Source organism: Theropithecus gelada, chromosome 19 (genome assembly GCF_003255815.1).
Source record: "Theropithecus gelada isolate Dixy chromosome 19, Tgel_1.0, whole genome shotgun sequence".
Classification (NCBI taxonomy): Eukaryota; Metazoa; Chordata; class Mammalia; order Primates; family Cercopithecidae; genus Theropithecus; species Theropithecus gelada.
This window is the reverse complement of record NC_037687.1, coordinates 4,347,147-4,364,751: the sequence shown is the minus strand read 5'-3', so window position 1 is coordinate 4,364,751 and position 17,605 is coordinate 4,347,147. Positions and strand designations below refer to the sequence as shown.

The following is a 17,605-nucleotide window of genomic DNA, read 5'->3' as shown; positions in this document are numbered from 1 at the left end:
GCAGGGAGGAGGTCACCTCCTAGCTCCAGCACTCACAAAAGATGCTCCCGACCTAGGGGTGGGCTCTCACGAAGTCTCAGACTCCAAGCCAAACTCAGCTCCCAGCAGCTCTGGTTTGAGGAAGGAGACCCCAGCAGGTCCCCGGGAACACCCCCTCCTAACCCCCCAACCCAGGGCAGGAGGGATCGCTGGACAGAAGCACATGCGGAAAACCTGCACCTTGACCCAGGTCAGCCTGGTATGAGGATGACTTAGTGTCAAACAGATGGGACAGCGCTGTTGCAGGGCACAAGGCTGGCCTCAGACACGACGCACTCTGAGAGAAACACGATGTTCTCAGAAAAGACAGAGCAGCCCAGTGCTAGAGAATAAGTTTATACACTGCCTCTTTATACACTGCCTCGTTTATACACGGGGCCCGTGCACATGGCCAGGTGGGTGGTCCTGGCGCTTCAATTCATTTACAAGTACTGGATTCCACGCCTGCTCCTGTGCCCGCAGGCTTCCCCGATAGGCCAGCAATCTCAATAATGCTTTATTAAAGGGCAGATTCATATGCAGCTCTTGGGGGAATTTTTACAAATATCAAAGGAACTAATCCAGCATCCTATATAGAACTCTGCACACCTTGGGGAGGTCCGTGAAGCAGGACAAAGTGCTCTTTACACAGGAATCGAGTCGGTTCAAGTATCTGCTCCGTGGGGAGGACACCCTAAGCGTTCTACGTACGTCACCACTGCTCTCACGACGCGCCCAGTGGGCTCGCAGGCAGGGCGGCCTTGCCGGTGTCCACCCCCACACCACCCCCAGCTCCGGAAGCGGCTCCACACGGGGCTTGGACCTCTGCAGGGCAAGAAAGGGAAGGTCTTGAGCTGGCTGTGCCTGCTGGGCTCCCTGGGGGAGGACCTCACCCTGCTGCCTCATGGGGCCTGCAACGGCCCCAGGGCGGAACCCTTCACCTGACAGTGGGGGCAGGCGGAAGCTGGGGCATTGTGCCCCTTCTAGAGGTGACCTGCTCACCTGCTCTCAGGCTGACCCTGCCCCCCACCACCTGGGCACACTCCTCCCGCACAGCCTGCTGCAAGGCCTCTGCACTTCCTCTTTGGGGAGTCCTCCAGAAATCCACCGGGCCCTCCCTTGCCACCTCAGTGCAGTCTTCCCTGACCCCCATCTAACGTCCCGCCACCTGAGACTCCCAGCACAGGCCCCTGTGGCTCTGCCCAAGTGGCAGAGGACGTGGCAGGGTAGGAGCCACTTCCAGCTGCAAACCCTCCTGGCAGCTCACAATGGAGCGAGTCTTAGGCGGCCACATCCCTTCCCTGTTGAGGTTTACCTCCCCTACCCACCTCACCAGTGCGTTCTGCTATCTAGAGCCCTTCTCACCCGCAGCGTCTGGGACGTCCACGATCATACACTCGCCCTCCTCCTCTTCCTCCTCCTCTGTGTCTGCCTGGAAGCCGTCCATGTCCTCAGCACCAACCTGGAAAGACAAGGTGCATGGCCATCAGCACTGCAGGTGGCAGCCACACTGGTGCTGGGGGGGGTGGGGGCCTCTGCGGGTGTGACCCCTCCCTCCCACCCCCAACACTGAAGGGAACCCAACATCCAGAACCCAATTTGGTAACAAACTGTCCAAATGTGAGGTTTATTCGAGAGGCCACAACCAGAGAACCTTGGGGGTTCCCTCAAATGAACTGGATTCACATCTCCAAAAATGGCCATCATTGCCGACTACAGAATAATCTCGTCGGTGACAGGCCACATACCTGATAGTGGTCCCATCAGATTACAACTGTATTTATTTTTATTTTTTATTTTTGAGATAGAGTCTCACTCATGTCACCCAGGCTGGAGTACAGTGGCACAATCTCAGCTCACTGCGACCTCCACCTCCTGGGTTCAAGTGATTATCATTCTTCAGCCTCCTGAGTAGCTGGGATTACAGGTGCACGTCACCACGCCAGGCTAATTTTTGTATTTTTAGTAGAGATGGGGTTTCACCATGTTGGTCAGGCTGGTCTCAAATTCCTGACCTTGTGATCTGCCCGCCTCAGCCTCCCAAAGTGCTGGGATTACAGACAACTGTATATTTACTTATTTGGTATGTATATATTTTGAGACAGAGTCTTGCCCTGTCGTCCAGGCTGGACTGCAGTGGTGCTATCTTGGCTCACTGCAACCTCCGACTCCCAGGTTCAAGCAATTCTCCTGCCTCAGCCTCCTGAGTAGCTGGGACTACAGGCACCTGCTACCACACCTGGCTAATTTTTGTATTTTTAGTAGAGATGGGGTTTCACCATGTTGCCAGGCTGGTCTTGAACTTTTGACTTCAAGTGATCTGCCCCCTCAGCCTCCCAAAGTGCTGGGATTACAGGCATAAGCCACTGCCCCAGCCACAACTATATTTTTGCTGTGCCTTTTTATTTATTTATTTTTTGTGTGTGAGATGAAGTCTCACTTTATTGCCCAGGCTGGAGTGCAGTGGCACGATCTCGACTCACAGCAACCTCCCCCTGCCAGGTTAAAGAGATTCTCCTGCCTCAGCCTCCCGAGTAGCTGGGATTACAGGTGCCCGCCACTATGGACAGCTAATTTTTTGTATTTTTAGTAGAGACGGGGTTTCACCATGTCGGCCAGGCTGGTCTCGAACTCCTGAACTTGGGATTCGCCCATGTCGGCCTCTCAAAGTGCTAGGATTACAGGCGTGAGCCACTGCGCCTGGCCTTTGCTGTGCCTTTTCTATGTTAGAGACACAAATACCACTGGGTTACAAGTGCCTACAGGGTTGAGCAGTCAGTCACCTGCTGCACAGGTCCACAGCCCAGGAGCCCATCTAGGGTATGTAAGAGCAACCTAGCCCATCAGCACAACCATGAAATTGCTTGAGGACACCTCTCAAAACACATCCCTGACGTGAAGCGATGACTGTGACTTGTGATAACTTTTTTTTTTTTTTTTTTTTTTTTTTTTTTTTTTTGAGACGGAGTCTCGCTCTGTAGCCCAGGCTGGAGTGCAGTGGCCGGATCTCAGCTCACTGCAAGCTCCGCCTCCCGGGTTCACGCCATTCTCCGGCCTCAGCCTCCCGAGTAGCTGGGACTACAGGCGCCCGCCATCTCGCCCGGCTATTTTTTGTATTTCTTAGTAGAGACGGGGTTTCACTGTGTTCGCCAGGATGGTCTCGATCTCCTGACCTCGTGATCCGCCCATCTCGGCCTCCCAAAGTGCTGGGATTACAGGCTTGAGCCACCGCGCCCGGCCGTGATAACTTTTTTTTTAGATGGACTCTTCACTCTGTTGCCCGGGCTGGAGTGCAGTGGTGCAATCTTGGCTCACTGCAAGCTCCAACTCCCGGGTTCATGCCGTTCTCCTGCCTCAGCCTCCCGAGTAGCAGGGACTACAAGCGCCCACCATCACACCCGGCTACTTTGTACTTTTTAGGAGAGACGAGGTTTCACCATGTTAACCAGGATGGTCTCGATCTCCTGACCTCGTGATCCACCCGCCTCAGCCTCCCAAAGTGCTGGTATTATAAGCGAGAGCCACCGCGCCCGGCTTTTTTTTTTTTTTTTTTTTTTTTTTTGAGGTGGAGTCTCGCTGTCGCCCAGGCTGGAGTGCAGTGGCCAGATCTCGGCTCACTGCAAGCTCCGCCTCCCGGGTTCACGCCATTCTCCTGCCTCAGCCTCCTGAGTAGCTGGGACTACAGGCACCCGCCACCACGCCTGGCTAATTTTTTTGTATTTTTAGTAGAGACAGGGTTTCACCGTGTTAGTCAGAATGGTCTCGATCTCCTGACCTTGTGATCCACCCGCTTCGGCCTCCCAAAGTGCTGGGATTACAGGCGTGAGTCACCAGGCCCGGCCTTTTTTTTTTTTTTTTTTTTTTTTAAAGTAGAGACAAGGGGGTGTCACTATGTTGCCCAGGTTGGTCTTGACCTCCTGGGCTGAAGCCATCCTCCCACCTCAGCCTCCCAAAGTGCTGGGATGACAGGTGTGAGCCACCGCACCTGGCCCTAGTGAGATTCCTGAGCCGTTTCCATTTGCTTTCCCCAAAGGAGAAAGACAGGATGCATGGAGGTCACCACGAGCCTCTGCATCAGTGCTGACCCTCCGTGCACGAACACAAGCCCCTCCCAGGACACAAAGCCACACTTATTTCAGCAGGGACAAGCCCATCCCAGGACACAGAGCCACACTTATTTCAGCAGGGAGGCTCGTCCTCAAAACACTCCAGGAAGTCTTCCTCTACAAAAACCTCCATTCGCCTAGAAAAGTGACCGCACAGCAACACAACGGTCAGGCAGTAGGCTGGTTTCGTGGGCTGTCACGTAAGAGCACAGCGCCGGCCAGGCAGACTGGGTTCCTATCGTAGCCCCATCAATTCCTGGGTAGGGGCTCCCCTCCTGGATCCTCTTCAGTGGCTGGGAGCCCAGGCTGTCCCTCTCCCCAGGCAGCATGGGTTGACCCTGTGAGGACACAGGAGAAACAGTCCTGCTTTGTCACCCAGGCTGGGGTGCAGTGGTGCAATCATAGGTAACTGCACCTTCGAACTCCTGGCCTCAAGTGATCCTCCTGCCTCAGCCTCCCAAAGTGCTGGGATTACAGGCATGAGCCACCGAGCCTGGGCTATGGCCATTTTCAACTACTTTTTTGAAAGAATAGTTAAGCAAAGAAGAGTCTAAGAGTCCCCTGTAGACTCTGCTGAGGGACATTCTGATCTGGAGGTGTCTGGGGACATTAAACAAAAGGAACACGCCAATTTCTTCAGAGCCACCTCAAGTCACTGGGCCCTTCCTCCACACAGGAGACGTGTTGACACACTAGGCTTTTTTTGGATCCAAAATTTTGCAGAGCAATCACCACTCTTCACCCTTCAGGCTCAAGACAGGCTTTAACACATGACACTGAGCTGGCAGCTTGTTTCACGGGGACAGCTGTCATCTCGCCAGCAACACTGCAAGTGCTAAACGCAGACACGGAGGAGCACAGACTATAGAAAACGGGAGTCAGGAAAACATTTAGCGACCACATGGGATGAAGATAGTGTCACTAACATCTACGCCTTTTTTTTTCCTTTTTTTCGAGATGGAGACTTGCTCTGTTGCCCAGGCTGGAGTGTAGTGGCACAATCTCAGTGGCACAACCTCCTGAGTTCAAGTGATTCTCCTGCCTCAGCCTCCTGAGTAGCTGGGATCATGGGCATGCACCACCATGCTCAGCTAATTTTTGTATTTTTAGAGATGGGGTTTCACCATGTCAGCCAGGTTGGTCTCAAACTCCTGGCCTCTCAATTGATCCGCCTGCCCCGGTCTCCTAAAGTGCTGCAATTACAAGCCTGAGCCACCGCACCCAGCCACCTATGCTTCTTTAGTTTTACCTCGATCACATAATGTTTTGTCGGCAAGGGCAAACACATCCTTCCTTCTATTTTAAAATTTTTAAATAAAACGGAGGCCCAAAGAGTTGAGGTGTCCTAGGGCTTCACAGATACATGGCACTTCACCCCACTAGGTCAGAATGCCTTATGAGTATCTCTTTTGAGCTCTAAATGAAAAGATTTAAAGACTCCTTGGCTCAGGTCTATAATCCCAGTACTCTGGGAGGCTGAGGCAGGTGGATTGCTTGAGCCCACGAGTTCAAAGACCAGCCTGGGCAACGTAGCAGGACCCAATATCTACAAATAATAATAATAATAAAAAAACCTCTTCTTGCATGAACATGGATGAAGCTGGGAACCATTATCCTCAGCAAACTAACGCAGGCACAGAAAACCAAACATCGCATGTTCTCATAGGAACATGTGGACATAAAGAGGGGAACAACAGACACTGGGGCCTACGTGACGGTGGGAGGGAGAAATTCAGAAAAAATACTTTAATACCAAATAAATCATCTATACACCAAACCCCCGTGACATGAGTTTGCCAACCTGCACATGCACCCCTGAACCTAAAATAATAAAGGGCAACAGGGAAACACCCTGTTTCTTTAAATTAGAACAAAACAAGAAGAAAACAAAAAAAGATGAAAACTCTCAATCAGGACAAAAAGTGTAACCTAGTAAAAACATATGGACGTACACCCACTTGCAGATGAACGGCTTATCACTACCCGGGGTGCAGAAGCATCAGTCAGCAGCTTTACCAAATGCCAGGAGGCTGGAGAGAGGATTGCTTGAGCCCAGGAGTTGGAGACCAGCCTGGGCAACATAGACCCTGTCTCTACAGAATACTGAAAAATTAGTTGGGCGTGGTGGCATGTGCGGTGCCAACTAATTTTGGCACGTTTATGTCTCAAACTGCAGGAGGTTCAGCGCTAGAGGGTAAGCATCAAGCTGGGCCTGGGTCTCCACTCCTTCACGTGTGACCTTCGTGCATCCACTGCACTGCTGAGCCCCAGGAGGCCCTCACCTGGGCCACGCAGCAGAGACCACCAATCACGCACATGCAGCCACCACTGCCATCCATTAGCAGGTGAGATGCCATGTTTTGCTGACTCCAAGGCCCTCCCAACCTCTCTGACCCACTCTAGTTAAACTGGGTGCACCCCTCTTTCCTTGTGGTTAGGGATGATAACAGGCACTCATTGTCCCCAAAACACAGTAACTCACACGTGGTGCTGGGCGTGTGGGGCTCAGGGCGCCATTTTCTGGGTGGGGAAATGCAGGTTCCACATGTTGACAGGGAGCAAGAGCAGTGCTTGGGAGGCCGAGGCAGGGCACCGCACCCCAGCTGGGAGAGTCAGTTGCCACATCAAATCAGTGGCGGTGGGTGGGGAAGGAGGCTGTCCAGTGTCTGGACTGCTGTGTGGAGCATGAGACCCCGAAGGAACATCTGAGGGACACAGGGGTTCCCAGAGGAGGGCTGATTGGTAAAGGCCCTGGAACACTGCTTGCATAGTGACACAGCCAGATAGGACCTTCCCGCCCTGATCATTTTCAGACTGGGGAGCTCTGGTTCCCTCTAAGGCTGTTCAGGTGACCAGGGAAAAAAGCACTGCTCACACAGGGCCTGGACAAGGAACGCGTCCAGCAAAGCTGTGTGGGGGCCTCCTGGGGCCCCAGCTCCAATGCACTGGGCTCCCCTTGGCGCCAAGCCGCCTCCACAGAGCCAGGGGAGCTATGCACATGACACACTGTAAAGGGACAGAGGCTCTAGGGAGTGCCAGGAACAGTTTCAGTCACAGCCCTGGACCTTTGGGATGTTCTGATGGCCCCTCCTGCTGTGACAGTTGAGGGAGGTTCACAGAATATCAAGGCCCCGCTATGCTGGCAGCATCATCTCAGGAGCCATTTCTCTCGCCTCCCTGCCCCTAACGACCACCTTCTTCTTTTTTGAGGTGGAGTCTCGCTCTGTTGCCCAGGCAGTGATCTCGGCTCACTGCAAGCTCTGCCTCCAAGGTTCACGCCATTCTCCTGCCTCAGCCTCCCGAGTAGCTGGGACTACAGGCGCCCACCACCACGCCCGGCTAATTTTTTTTTGTATTTTTAGTAGAGACGGGGTTTCACTGTGTTAGCCAAGACGGTCTTGATCTCCTGACCTTGTGATCCGCCCGTCTTGGCCTCCCAAAGTGCTGGGATTACAGGCGTGAGCCACCGCGCCCGGCTTTTTTTTTTTATTGAGACAGAGTTGTTGCGCAGACTAGAGTACAATATTGTGGTCTCGGCTCACTGCAACCTCCACCTCCTGGGTTCAAGTGATTCTCCTGCCTCAGCCTCCCAAGTAGTTGAGACTACAGGCGCCTGCCATCATGCCCAGCTAATTTTTGTATTTTTAGTAGAGACGGGGTTTCACCATATTGGCCAGAATGGTCTCGAACTCCTGACTTAAGGTGATCTGCCCCCCTCGGCCTCCCAAAGTGCTGGGGTTCCAGGAGTGAGCCACTGCACCCAGCCAACAACCACTTTTAACCTCAGAGAAGAGGATGCACGTGGGGGCCTGGGGTTATCCACTGTCTTGCTCCTTGTTCCAAGTCTCTGAAAACCTGTAACTCCATCAGATCGTGGCCTCGGAGGAAAGCCTAAGGTTCACAGGGACAGATAAGTCTGCGTTAAGAGTACAGATTAGAAATGAAACTCAGGGAGCCAGGCGCCGTGGCTCATACCTACAATCCCAGTGCCTTGCGGGGCCAAGGCAGGGGGATTGCTTAAGCCAGGAGTTGGAGACCAGCCTGGGCAACATGGTGAAACCCTGTCTCTACAAAAAATTAGCTGGGTGTGGTGGCATGCACCTGTAGTCCCTCTCAGCTACACAGGAGGCTGAGGTGCGAGAATCGCCTGAGACTGGGGAGGTCAAGGCTGCAGTGAGTGGTGATCTTACCACTGCACTACAGCCTAGGCCACAGAGTAAGACTCCCGACTCAAAAAACACAACAAAACAAAACAAAACAAAAAAAAAGAGAGAGAAACTCAGTTACGAACAGTTTGATAAGGACAAAAAGTATGCAATGAATGTTACTAAAGCTGATCTATGGCCAGGGGTGGGTGCCAGAGTCCACTGGCTCTATGGGCATGGGAGTTTTTTCCTAAGATCAGGCAGTGCCCCCACCACACACAGCATGGCTCCATGCACTTGTGCCTCTGAGGCACCCATGAGGCTGGAATCACACAGTCATTCATTCCCCTTACAGGCTCCTGTCTGTGGCTTACACTGGGCGGCGTTCTGCATACCCCTGTGTCTGAAAGACCGATCAGAGTGCCTGGCACACAGTAAGTGCTTAATAACTGTGCTTGAATGCAAAATTCAAGAACCGTTGAACAAAAATAAAAATGCTACCACATGGGATATTATTCGGTGTGAAAAAAAAATGAGCTATCAAGGCACGAACAGACATGGGGGAACTGTCAATGCATACTGCCAAGTGAAAGGAGCCACACGCGGTGCGATTCCAGCTACAGGGCAATCTGGAAAAGGCCGATCCACGGAGACAGAAAGGTTGGTGATTTCCAGGGGATTGGACAGACAGAGCACAGGGGCCTTTCAGCAGGGAGAGGCCTCTTTGTTCAGAACAATAAAGGTGGACGCACAGCATCCAACATCCATTCAAATCACAGAACCCTCTACACCAGGAACCAACCCTAACAGAGACCGTAGACTCTGGGTGGTGGTGATTTTATGTATTTATTTTTAGAGACAGGGTCTCGCTCTGTCGCCCAGGTTGCAGTGCAGTGGCATGATCATAGCTCACTGCAGCCTCAATCTCCTAGCCTCCAGCAATCCTCCCGCCTTAGTCTCCTGAGTAGCTGAGACTACAGATGCATGCCACCGCCACTGCTTGGCTAATTTTAAAATTTTTTTCTTATAGAGATGGAGTTTTGTCATGTTGCCCAGGCTGGTCTCCAACTCCCAGGCTCAAGTGATCCTCCTACGTCGGCCTCCCAAAGTGCTGGGATAACAGGCTTAAGCCACAGTGCCCGGCCTGAGTGCAATGATTATAACCAGTCCACTGCTCTGGAAGGTGATGTTGGTAACGCGTGGCTTGGCTTGGCTTTGGGGAAGGAGGTGTATGGGAACTTTCTGTACCTTCCAATCGATTTTGCTGCGACCCTAAAACTGCTCTAAGAGTAGTTTTAGGCTGGGCACAGTGGCTCAAGCCTGTAATCCCAGCACTTTGGGAGGCCGAGATGGGCGGATCACGAGGTCAGGAGATCGAGACCATCCTGGCTAACACGGTGAAACCCCATCTCTAAAAAATACAAAAAAACTAGCCAGGAGAGGTGGCGGGCGCCTGTAGTCCCAGCTACTCGGGAGGCCGAGGCAGGAGAATGGCGTAAACCCGGGAGGCGGAGCTTGCAGTGAGCCAAGATCTGGCCACTGCACTCCAGTCTGGGTGACAGAGCGAGACTCTGTCTCAACAAAAAAAAAAAAAAAAAAAAAAAAAAGTAGTTTTAAAAAAACACAAAAGCGCCGGGCGAGGTGGCTCATGCCTGTAATCCCAGCACTTTGGGAGGCCGAGGCAGGTGGATCACGAAGTCAGGAGTTTGAGACCAGCCTGATCAACATGGTGAAAGCCTGTCTCTACTAAAAATACAAAAATTAGCCAGGTGTGGTGGTACACACCTGTAATCCCAGCTACTCAGGAGGCTGAGGCAGGAGAATCGCTTGAACCCGGGAGGTAGAGGTTGCAGTGAACTGAGATCGCACCACTGCACTCCAGCCTGGGTGACACAGAGCAAGACTCCATTTCAAAAATCAAACAAAACAACAAAAAACAAACAAAAAAAGAAAACCGCCCCCAGGGGCACCCACTGCCCGCCCCGCCTCACCTGGCCGTCGTGCCTGCGCTTCTTCATGAATTGGGTGATGCACATGCTGCCCGCTGACTTCCTCTTCAGTGAGATGGGAGTGCCCTGGCTGGGTCCCGTGGAGGGGACGCTGCCACTGTCCTCTCTGGGGGCTGAGGGCACTGAGGTCACGTAGCTCCACTGGCATGGCACGGGCAGGTGCTCCTGCTGGAAGCTCTGTAGCACCTGCGGGTGCACATACCAGCACATCCTGAAGTCGGGCCGCTTCTCATACACTGAGTTCTCGGAAATGAGCCGCTTGAGCCGGGACTTAGAGGGGATGGTGGCGTCCTCGCTGGTGGTGTGCAGGCAGGTAGCGGAGGGGCTTGGGGGGCTGCCGGTGTGCTTGCTGAGCAGTCCCCGGCGGCAGTGCTCCTGGAACTCCCGGATGATGACCTTGCTCCCGTTCACGTTGCCGTGCAGAAGCGGCAGCAGCTGGGCCAGGACTGGCGGGAGGGAACATGGATGGGCATGAGGTTTGGGGAGCCACCTATCACCACAGGCCAAAAACCAAAACACACACAGCTCCTCCTCACCACTGAGGCTCCCGGCACGGCCAGCTTCAGGGATAGGTGGCCTCATGAGGGCGGTCGTAAGACAGGGCAGCACCCACGCACCTGCCCAGAAGTGAGCCTTGGCCAGGCACATGCGTTGCCAGGGCTGACTTCAAATGCCTGCCATTCCTACCCAAATGGCAGCCCTGCTCTCCTTGTGTGCCATAGTCCCTCCCCAGGTTTTTGAGTTTTTTTTTTTTTTTTTTAGACGGGGTCTCGCTCTGTCACCCAGGCTGGAGTGCAGTGGCAGTATCATGGCTCACTGTAGTCTGGAACTCCTAAGCTCAAGCAATCCTCCCACCTCAGCCTCATGAGCAGCTGGGATCACAGATGCATGAGACCATGCCCAGGTAATTTTGTATTTTCTGCAAAGATGAGGTTTTGCCATGTTGCCCAGGCTGGTGTCGAAGCACTAGGCTCAAGCAATCCTCCCACCTTGGCCTCCCAAAGTGCTGGAATCACAGTCTTGAGCCACTGTGCCCGGCCCCTCCCTGGCTTTTGAGAAAGCGTAGCCCCCACTCCAGCACTCTCTGCGCCTGAGTCCTGGTTGATAAAACAAGCCTGGACCTGCCTCGTCCTGCCGCTGGGGACATCATCGAATGTATGGATGTGTGTGGGAAAAGGGCTGGCCTCTGTTATTTGTGGAAAGAACATTTGCATCATGGACCCACTAGCCTGTGAGACTCTTGCCCTCAGCCCTGAAATTAGCTGGGCCCAGGAACAGGTGGGTGGCCCGGCCACACCCCTGAGAAGGGGAGGCCCTGCCTGAAGCCCCACCCACACTCACTCTGCTGGTCTCTGTTCTCCCGCTTGGAGGCCTTGGAGGCCTTGGGCGTCTGCTCCTCCTGGACAGGCACAGTCTCCAGGAAGCAGGCTGCGAACTGCTGCAGTACCTTCAGGTCGTCGACTGCGCAGTCTCTGTCAGCTGCCCACACGCAGCCGATCTTGACGGGCTGCAGGACGCGAAAGCGCTTCCCCTTAGCCAGGAACTCGTCCCACTCCTTGGCCTTCAGTTTCTGGCGGACCTTATGGTTCTCAGGGTCGCCACACTCCTTGTGGGTTAGAAAGCAGAAGTTTATTTGGAGTTCATGCTCCCCTATGCCCGGGCACTCTTTTGAGGTTCCAGTCTCAGCTGGCTGGGGAGCCAGAGGAAAGGACAGGGGCGCAAAACTCACAGTGTCAGGGCCAGGGCAGAGCACACCATGCGCTGGCTGCCCCTCTTCCAGATGGAGTAATTCACACCTGGTCTCCTTTGGGAGAGTCACAAGATATTTCTGAGCTCACCCATGAGGCCTCTTTTAACACCCCTCTGAATTTCTGGTGAATGTGTGATCGTGGAGCTGTTTAACAGGGTCGGGTGCCTACCCACATGGCCTGGGCATCTGGCAGACACATGTAGGGCCTGAGACCACTCTCTGACAGACAGTTCAGGCCTCGGTGGTCAGATATGCACAAGGAATGCATAGCCCTCCAGCACAACCATGAGACAGTCCCACCAAATCCCCACTTCCCAAACAACAGGCCTGAGATACTCCCACCAAATCTCCACTTCCCAAATGACAGGCCCTCAGAGCCCCAAAACAACTTGCTTGAAAGAAAGTTCCTGCCGGGTGCGGTGGCTCACCTGAGGTCAGGAGTTCAAGACCAGCCTGGCCAACATGGTGAAACCCCATCTCTACTAAAAATACAAAACTTAGCCAGTTGTGGTGGCGTACGCCTGTAGTCTCAGTTACTCAGGAGGCCAAGGCAGTAGAATTGCTTAAACCCGGGAGGTGGAGGTTGCAATGAGCCAAGACCAGGCCATTGCACTCTAGCCTGGGTAACAGAATGAGATTCCGTCTCAAAAACAAAAAAAAGAAGAAAGAAAGAAAGAAAAGAAAGGAAACAAAGAAAGTTCCACAACCTTACAGAATCCAGAAAGGGGTGGCAGGCAGGTTCACCTGCAGAGATGTGGGGAATCTTCTGGAGAGACAGGGAAGTTCTATGTTTTATTTTGGGCGGTGGTTACCCACATTCACTTGATTGTTATAAGTCATCAAATGCAACACTTATGATGCACACGTCTTGCTGCATGCTGACTGTACGTCAGCTAGGGTGGTTTCCAGCCTTCTAACCCAGACCACGGCCACGCTCCCTCAGCAGGGTGTCTGCTCCTATGGCTCCCCTCACTTGCAAGCTCCTCCTCTGTCTGCCACCCTCCCAGGTAATACCAAGTTCAGGCCCAGCCATTCCCACAAGTGAGCTTGCTTGCTGGGACGGCAGTCCAAATCTCGTATGGCTGGGCTGGGACCCCTGTCACCCTGCCAGGTCAGGCCACTGAGCACCAGTCCGGAACTGAGCTTTTTCTGAGCCAGTGACTCCCTCTTCACTCCCTCACCTCTGTCACACCTTCGTCCTCAGACAGGTACCCATGGGGCACAAAGAAACCATCGTCCTCATCTTCATCTTCTCCCATGTCGTCGTCATCATCCTCAAAAGGAGAAAAAAAAAAGAGTTCATCAGATAGAAAAGCAGAGTATATGCCTTGTTAAAAACATAAAGTAGGCCAGGCGCAGTGGCTCACACCTCTAATCCTAGCACTCTGGGAGGCTGAGGTGGGTGAATCATCTGAAGTCAGGAGTTCTAGACCAGCCTTGCCAATATGGTGAAACCCCGTCTCTACTAAAAATACAAATCTTGGCCGGGCGCGGTGGCTCACGCCCGTAATCCCAGCACTTTGGGAGGTCGAGATGAGTGGATCACGAGGTCAGCAGATGGAGACCATCCTGCCTAACATGGTGAAACCCCGTCTCTACTAAAAATACAAAAAAGAAATTAGCCGGGCGTGGTGGCGGGCGCCTGTAGTCCCAGCTACTTGGAGGCTGGGGCAGAAGAATCACTTGAGCCTGGGAGGCAGAAGTTGCAGTGAGCTGAGATCGCGCCACTGTACTCGAGCCTGGGCGATAGAGTGAGACTCTGTCTTAAAGAAACAAAAAAATGTAAAGCTGTGAACATCTGCTCGGCATGGCCTCCTGACAGACACTGTGAGCATCGGCAGAAAGCCCACTAGGTCACAGCAGCTGGGCAGTCAGGTGGAAATGGTGCGTGGCAGGCCGGCAGGAGGCGAGAGGGGGCTGTGGGGCCATGGTGCAGATGAGGTCGGGCTCCCACCCCCAGCAGCCATGTGGACAAATGTCACCAGATGAGATTTTGGGAGAGAAGCTGGAAGTCTGGATGTTGAGGTACGTTCGGGTTTCAGGCCACACAGCAGGTCAAACACCAGCTGTCAGTGAGTGAACACAGCTTGACTGCGTCCTTAGCCCCTCACTGTGGGACAGGGACTCAAATACAAGCCATCTGTCAGTGAACACAGCTAGGGCACATCCTTACCCCCTCACTGTGGGACAGGGACTCCCCGGGCTCCTCTTCTTCCCACTCCTCATCACTGTCCACCTCATAGTCGAGGAGCTTCTGAGAAAAGAAACACACGGGACTCACAGCTGCCTTCAGGGCTGGAGGAAAGGGGCACAGTGAGGAGATGCAGGGACAGAGGCACTCTGGGGCCGGCTCACCGTGTCCTGGGCCCAGGGGTCTCGTGCGCGGATGAGCACTGTCTTCTTGTTCCAGGTACCCCAGTAGGCCGGCCGGTGGTTCTCACAGAACTGCAGGAGCTTCATCCTGCCGAACTTCCTCCTCTCGGGAACACCATCGCCCTTCCCACGCTCCACGATCACGACGTCACTGAGAAGGAAAACCCCAGGCTCAGGATAGCGCTGCCTTACAGACTCTCTCACAAACCTCTCGGGAACCTCCCAGTGAAGATGGCCTAACAATTCTAGAAAGATGGGCATTTGTTAAAAAGCAGCATTGCCTATTCCCAAAGAAAGGTCAGGAACATGGACTGGAAGGACAGACGGAGGAGGGTGCAGCCTGCAGGGGAGAGGGAAGAAGGCTGCCCAGGTGCAGCTGCAGAGCATTTTTACCAAGGGAGGTTCTGTGGAAACAGGAGATTTGCAAGATAGGGGGAGGGGAGGGGTATCCTTCACTGGAGACTAGCAGGGAAGTAAGATTCCTCCAGGAAGAGCTAGGAAGACAGGGAGAGGAAGACTTCAGGGGCTCACAGGAAGGCCAGGTGGAGAGAGGCCTTAGCACCGAAGTCCAGGGCCCGAGGGCACTAGGAGGCAAGCAGCAGCAGGACCCCAAGTTCCCACCTCGGGGACCCCAGGGTTCAGGATGCTGCCCTCCAGCGTCACTAGTGGGTGAAGGCCGACCTCCTCAGGCTCTGACCTGTTAAAAATATCTGCATTCCGGGTGGAAACCTGGGTGGGTCCGGACCTCAAGGGCCGCCGGCCTTTGAGGTCTTTCAAGAAGGAGAACTCGCCGCTCTGCTGCTGGAGGAGCTGGTCTAGCTGACTGCAGAGGTCTGGATGGAAGGCGGTCCGACGCCGAGGGGCCAGGACCATGTGCTCTTTAATTTCAAAGGGGGCAAACTTCCCACAGGAGCCGGCCAGGGTCTGAAATCAAGAAGAGACCCGATGGGGTCTTCCAGCAATGGGAGAAAGGAGGCACCATGGACGCACACAGCGGGGTGCTGGTGGGATTCATCCAGGCTAAGGTCAAGGCGCAGACTCAAAAGCCCAGGCACTGTGTGGGTCCACAGAGGCGAGTTTCCAGAGATACAGGGCAGAGGGCAGACTGGTAGTCTCAAGGGCTGGCGGTGGGGGGACAGACTACAAGGGAGCTGTTTTGAGTGATGGAATAGTGTATTATCTTCATTATGGTTAGCTGGCCCTGTAATTTGTCAACACAAATGTCCTGAAAAGGGTGTATTTTATTGGATGTAAATTATATCTCAACAAACCTCGCTTTAAAAAAAAAAAAAAGGCCGGGGGCAGGGGCTCATGTCTGTAATCCCACCACTTTGGGAGGCCGAGGAGGGCAGATCACCTGAGGTCAGGAATTCGAGACCAGCCTGGACAACATGGTGAAACCCCATCTCTACTAAAAACACAAAGATTAGGCTAGGTGTGGTGGCTCATGCCTGTAATCCCAGCACTTTGGGAGGATGAGGCGGGTGGATCATGATGTCAGGAGTTCGAGACCAGCCTGGCCAAGATGGCGAAACCCCGTCTCTACTAAAAATACAAAAATTAGGCCAGGTGCGGTGGCTCATGCCTGTAAACTTAGCACTTTGGGAGGCCGAGGCGGGTGGATTGTCTGAGCTCAGTTCGAGACCAGCCTGGGCAACATAGTGAAACCTAGTCTCTACTAAAATACAAAAAATTAGCCGGGCATGGTGGCATGCACCTGTAGTCCCAGCTACTTGGGAGGCCGAGGCAGGAGAATCACTTGAACCTGGGAGACGGAGGTTGCAGTGAGCCGAGATCATGCTACTGCACTCCAGCTTGGGGGACAGAGCGAGACTCCGTCTCAAACAAAACGAAACAGGCCGGGCGCGGTGGCTCAAGCCTGTAATCCCAGCACTTTGGGAGGCCGAGGCGGGTGGATCACGAGGTCAGGAGATCGAGACCATCCTGGCTAACATGGTGAAACCCCGTCTCTACTAAAAATACAAAAAACTAGCCGGGCGAGGGGGCGGGCGCCTGTAGTCCCAGCTACTCGGAGGCTGAGGCAGGAGAATGGCGTGAACCTGGGAGGCGGAGCTTGCAGTGAGCCGAGATCGCGCCACTGCACTCCAGCCTGGATGACACAGCGCGAGACTCTGTCTCAAAAACAAAAAAAACTATCCTGGCTAACATGGTGAAACCCCGTCTCTACTAAAAATACAAAAACCTAGCCGGGCGCGGTAGCGGGCGCCTGTAGTCCCAGCTACTTGGGAGGCTGAGGCGGGAGAATGGCGTGAACCCGGGGGGCGGAGCTTGCAGTGAGCCGAGATCGCGCCACTGCACTCCAGCCTGGGAGACACAGTGAGACTCCGTCTCAAAAAAAAAAAAAAAAAAAAAACGAAACAAAACAAAAATTAGCTGGGCATGGTGGTGGGCACCTGTAATCCCAGCTACTCAGGAGGCTGAGGCAGGAGAATCACTTGAATTCGGGAGGCAGAGGTTGCAGTGAGCCCAGATCGCACCACTGTACTCCAGCCTGGGAAACAGAGCGAGACTCCTCAAAAAAAAAAAAAAAAATTTTTTTTTTGTGAAAGATCACAACCCCTCTTCTTTTTTCTGAGATGGAGTCTCGCTTCAGTGCACAGCCTGGAGTGCAGTGGCGCAATCTCGGCTCACCGCAACCTCCGCCTCCCGGGTTCAAGCGATTCTCCTGCCTGCCTCATGAGTAGCTGGCATTACAGATGCCTACCACCATGCCAGGCTAATTTTTGTATTTTTAGTAGAGACACCATGTTGGCCAGGCTGGTCTCAAACTCCTGATTTCAGGTGATCCACACGCCTTGGCCTCCCCAGGTGCTGAAATTACAGGCCTAAGCCACCGCACCTGGCCAAAAGGAGAAATGTCAGGATAATAAAGACACTGTAGCTGGGCGCGGTGGCTCACACCGGTAATCCCAGCACTTTGGGAGGCCAAGGCGGGCGGATCACCTGAGGTCAGGAGTTCAAGACCAGCCTGACCAACATGGAGAAACCCCGTCTCTACTAAAAATACAAAATTAGCTGGGCGTGGTGGCGCATGCCTGTAATCCCAGCTACTCGGGAGGGTGAGGCAGGAGAATCGTTTGAACCCGGGAGGCGGAGGTTGTGGTGAGCTGAGATTGCACCACTGCACTCCAGCCTGGGCAACAAGAGTGAAACTTCGTCTCAAAAAAAAAAAAAAAAAAAAAA

At 53.6% G+C, this 17,605-nt stretch overlaps 1 protein-coding gene across 1 annotated transcript in view; it reads right to left on the bottom strand.

The window, feature by feature from the left end:
* Positions 1-356: 356 nt before the first annotated feature.
* The window catches only part of CHAF1A (chromatin assembly factor 1 subunit A), a 44,477-nt gene continuing 27,228 nt past the window's right edge, over positions 357-17,605 (bottom strand). The window contains exons 8-15 of the mRNA XM_025366523.1: positions 15,099-15,325; positions 14,384-14,552; positions 14,202-14,282; positions 13,210-13,302; positions 11,620-11,884; positions 10,261-10,724; positions 1,384-1,480; positions 357-843 (exon numbers count right to left, since the gene is read on the bottom strand). Coding sequence (XP_025222308.1) covers positions 743-843; positions 1,384-1,480; positions 10,261-10,724; positions 11,620-11,884; positions 13,210-13,302; positions 14,202-14,282; positions 14,384-14,552; positions 15,099-15,325 — 1,497 coding nt within the window. The 3' untranslated portion in view covers positions 357-742. The remainder of the gene's footprint in view (positions 844-1,383; positions 1,481-10,260; positions 10,725-11,619; positions 11,885-13,209; positions 13,303-14,201; positions 14,283-14,383; positions 14,553-15,098; positions 15,326-17,605) is intronic.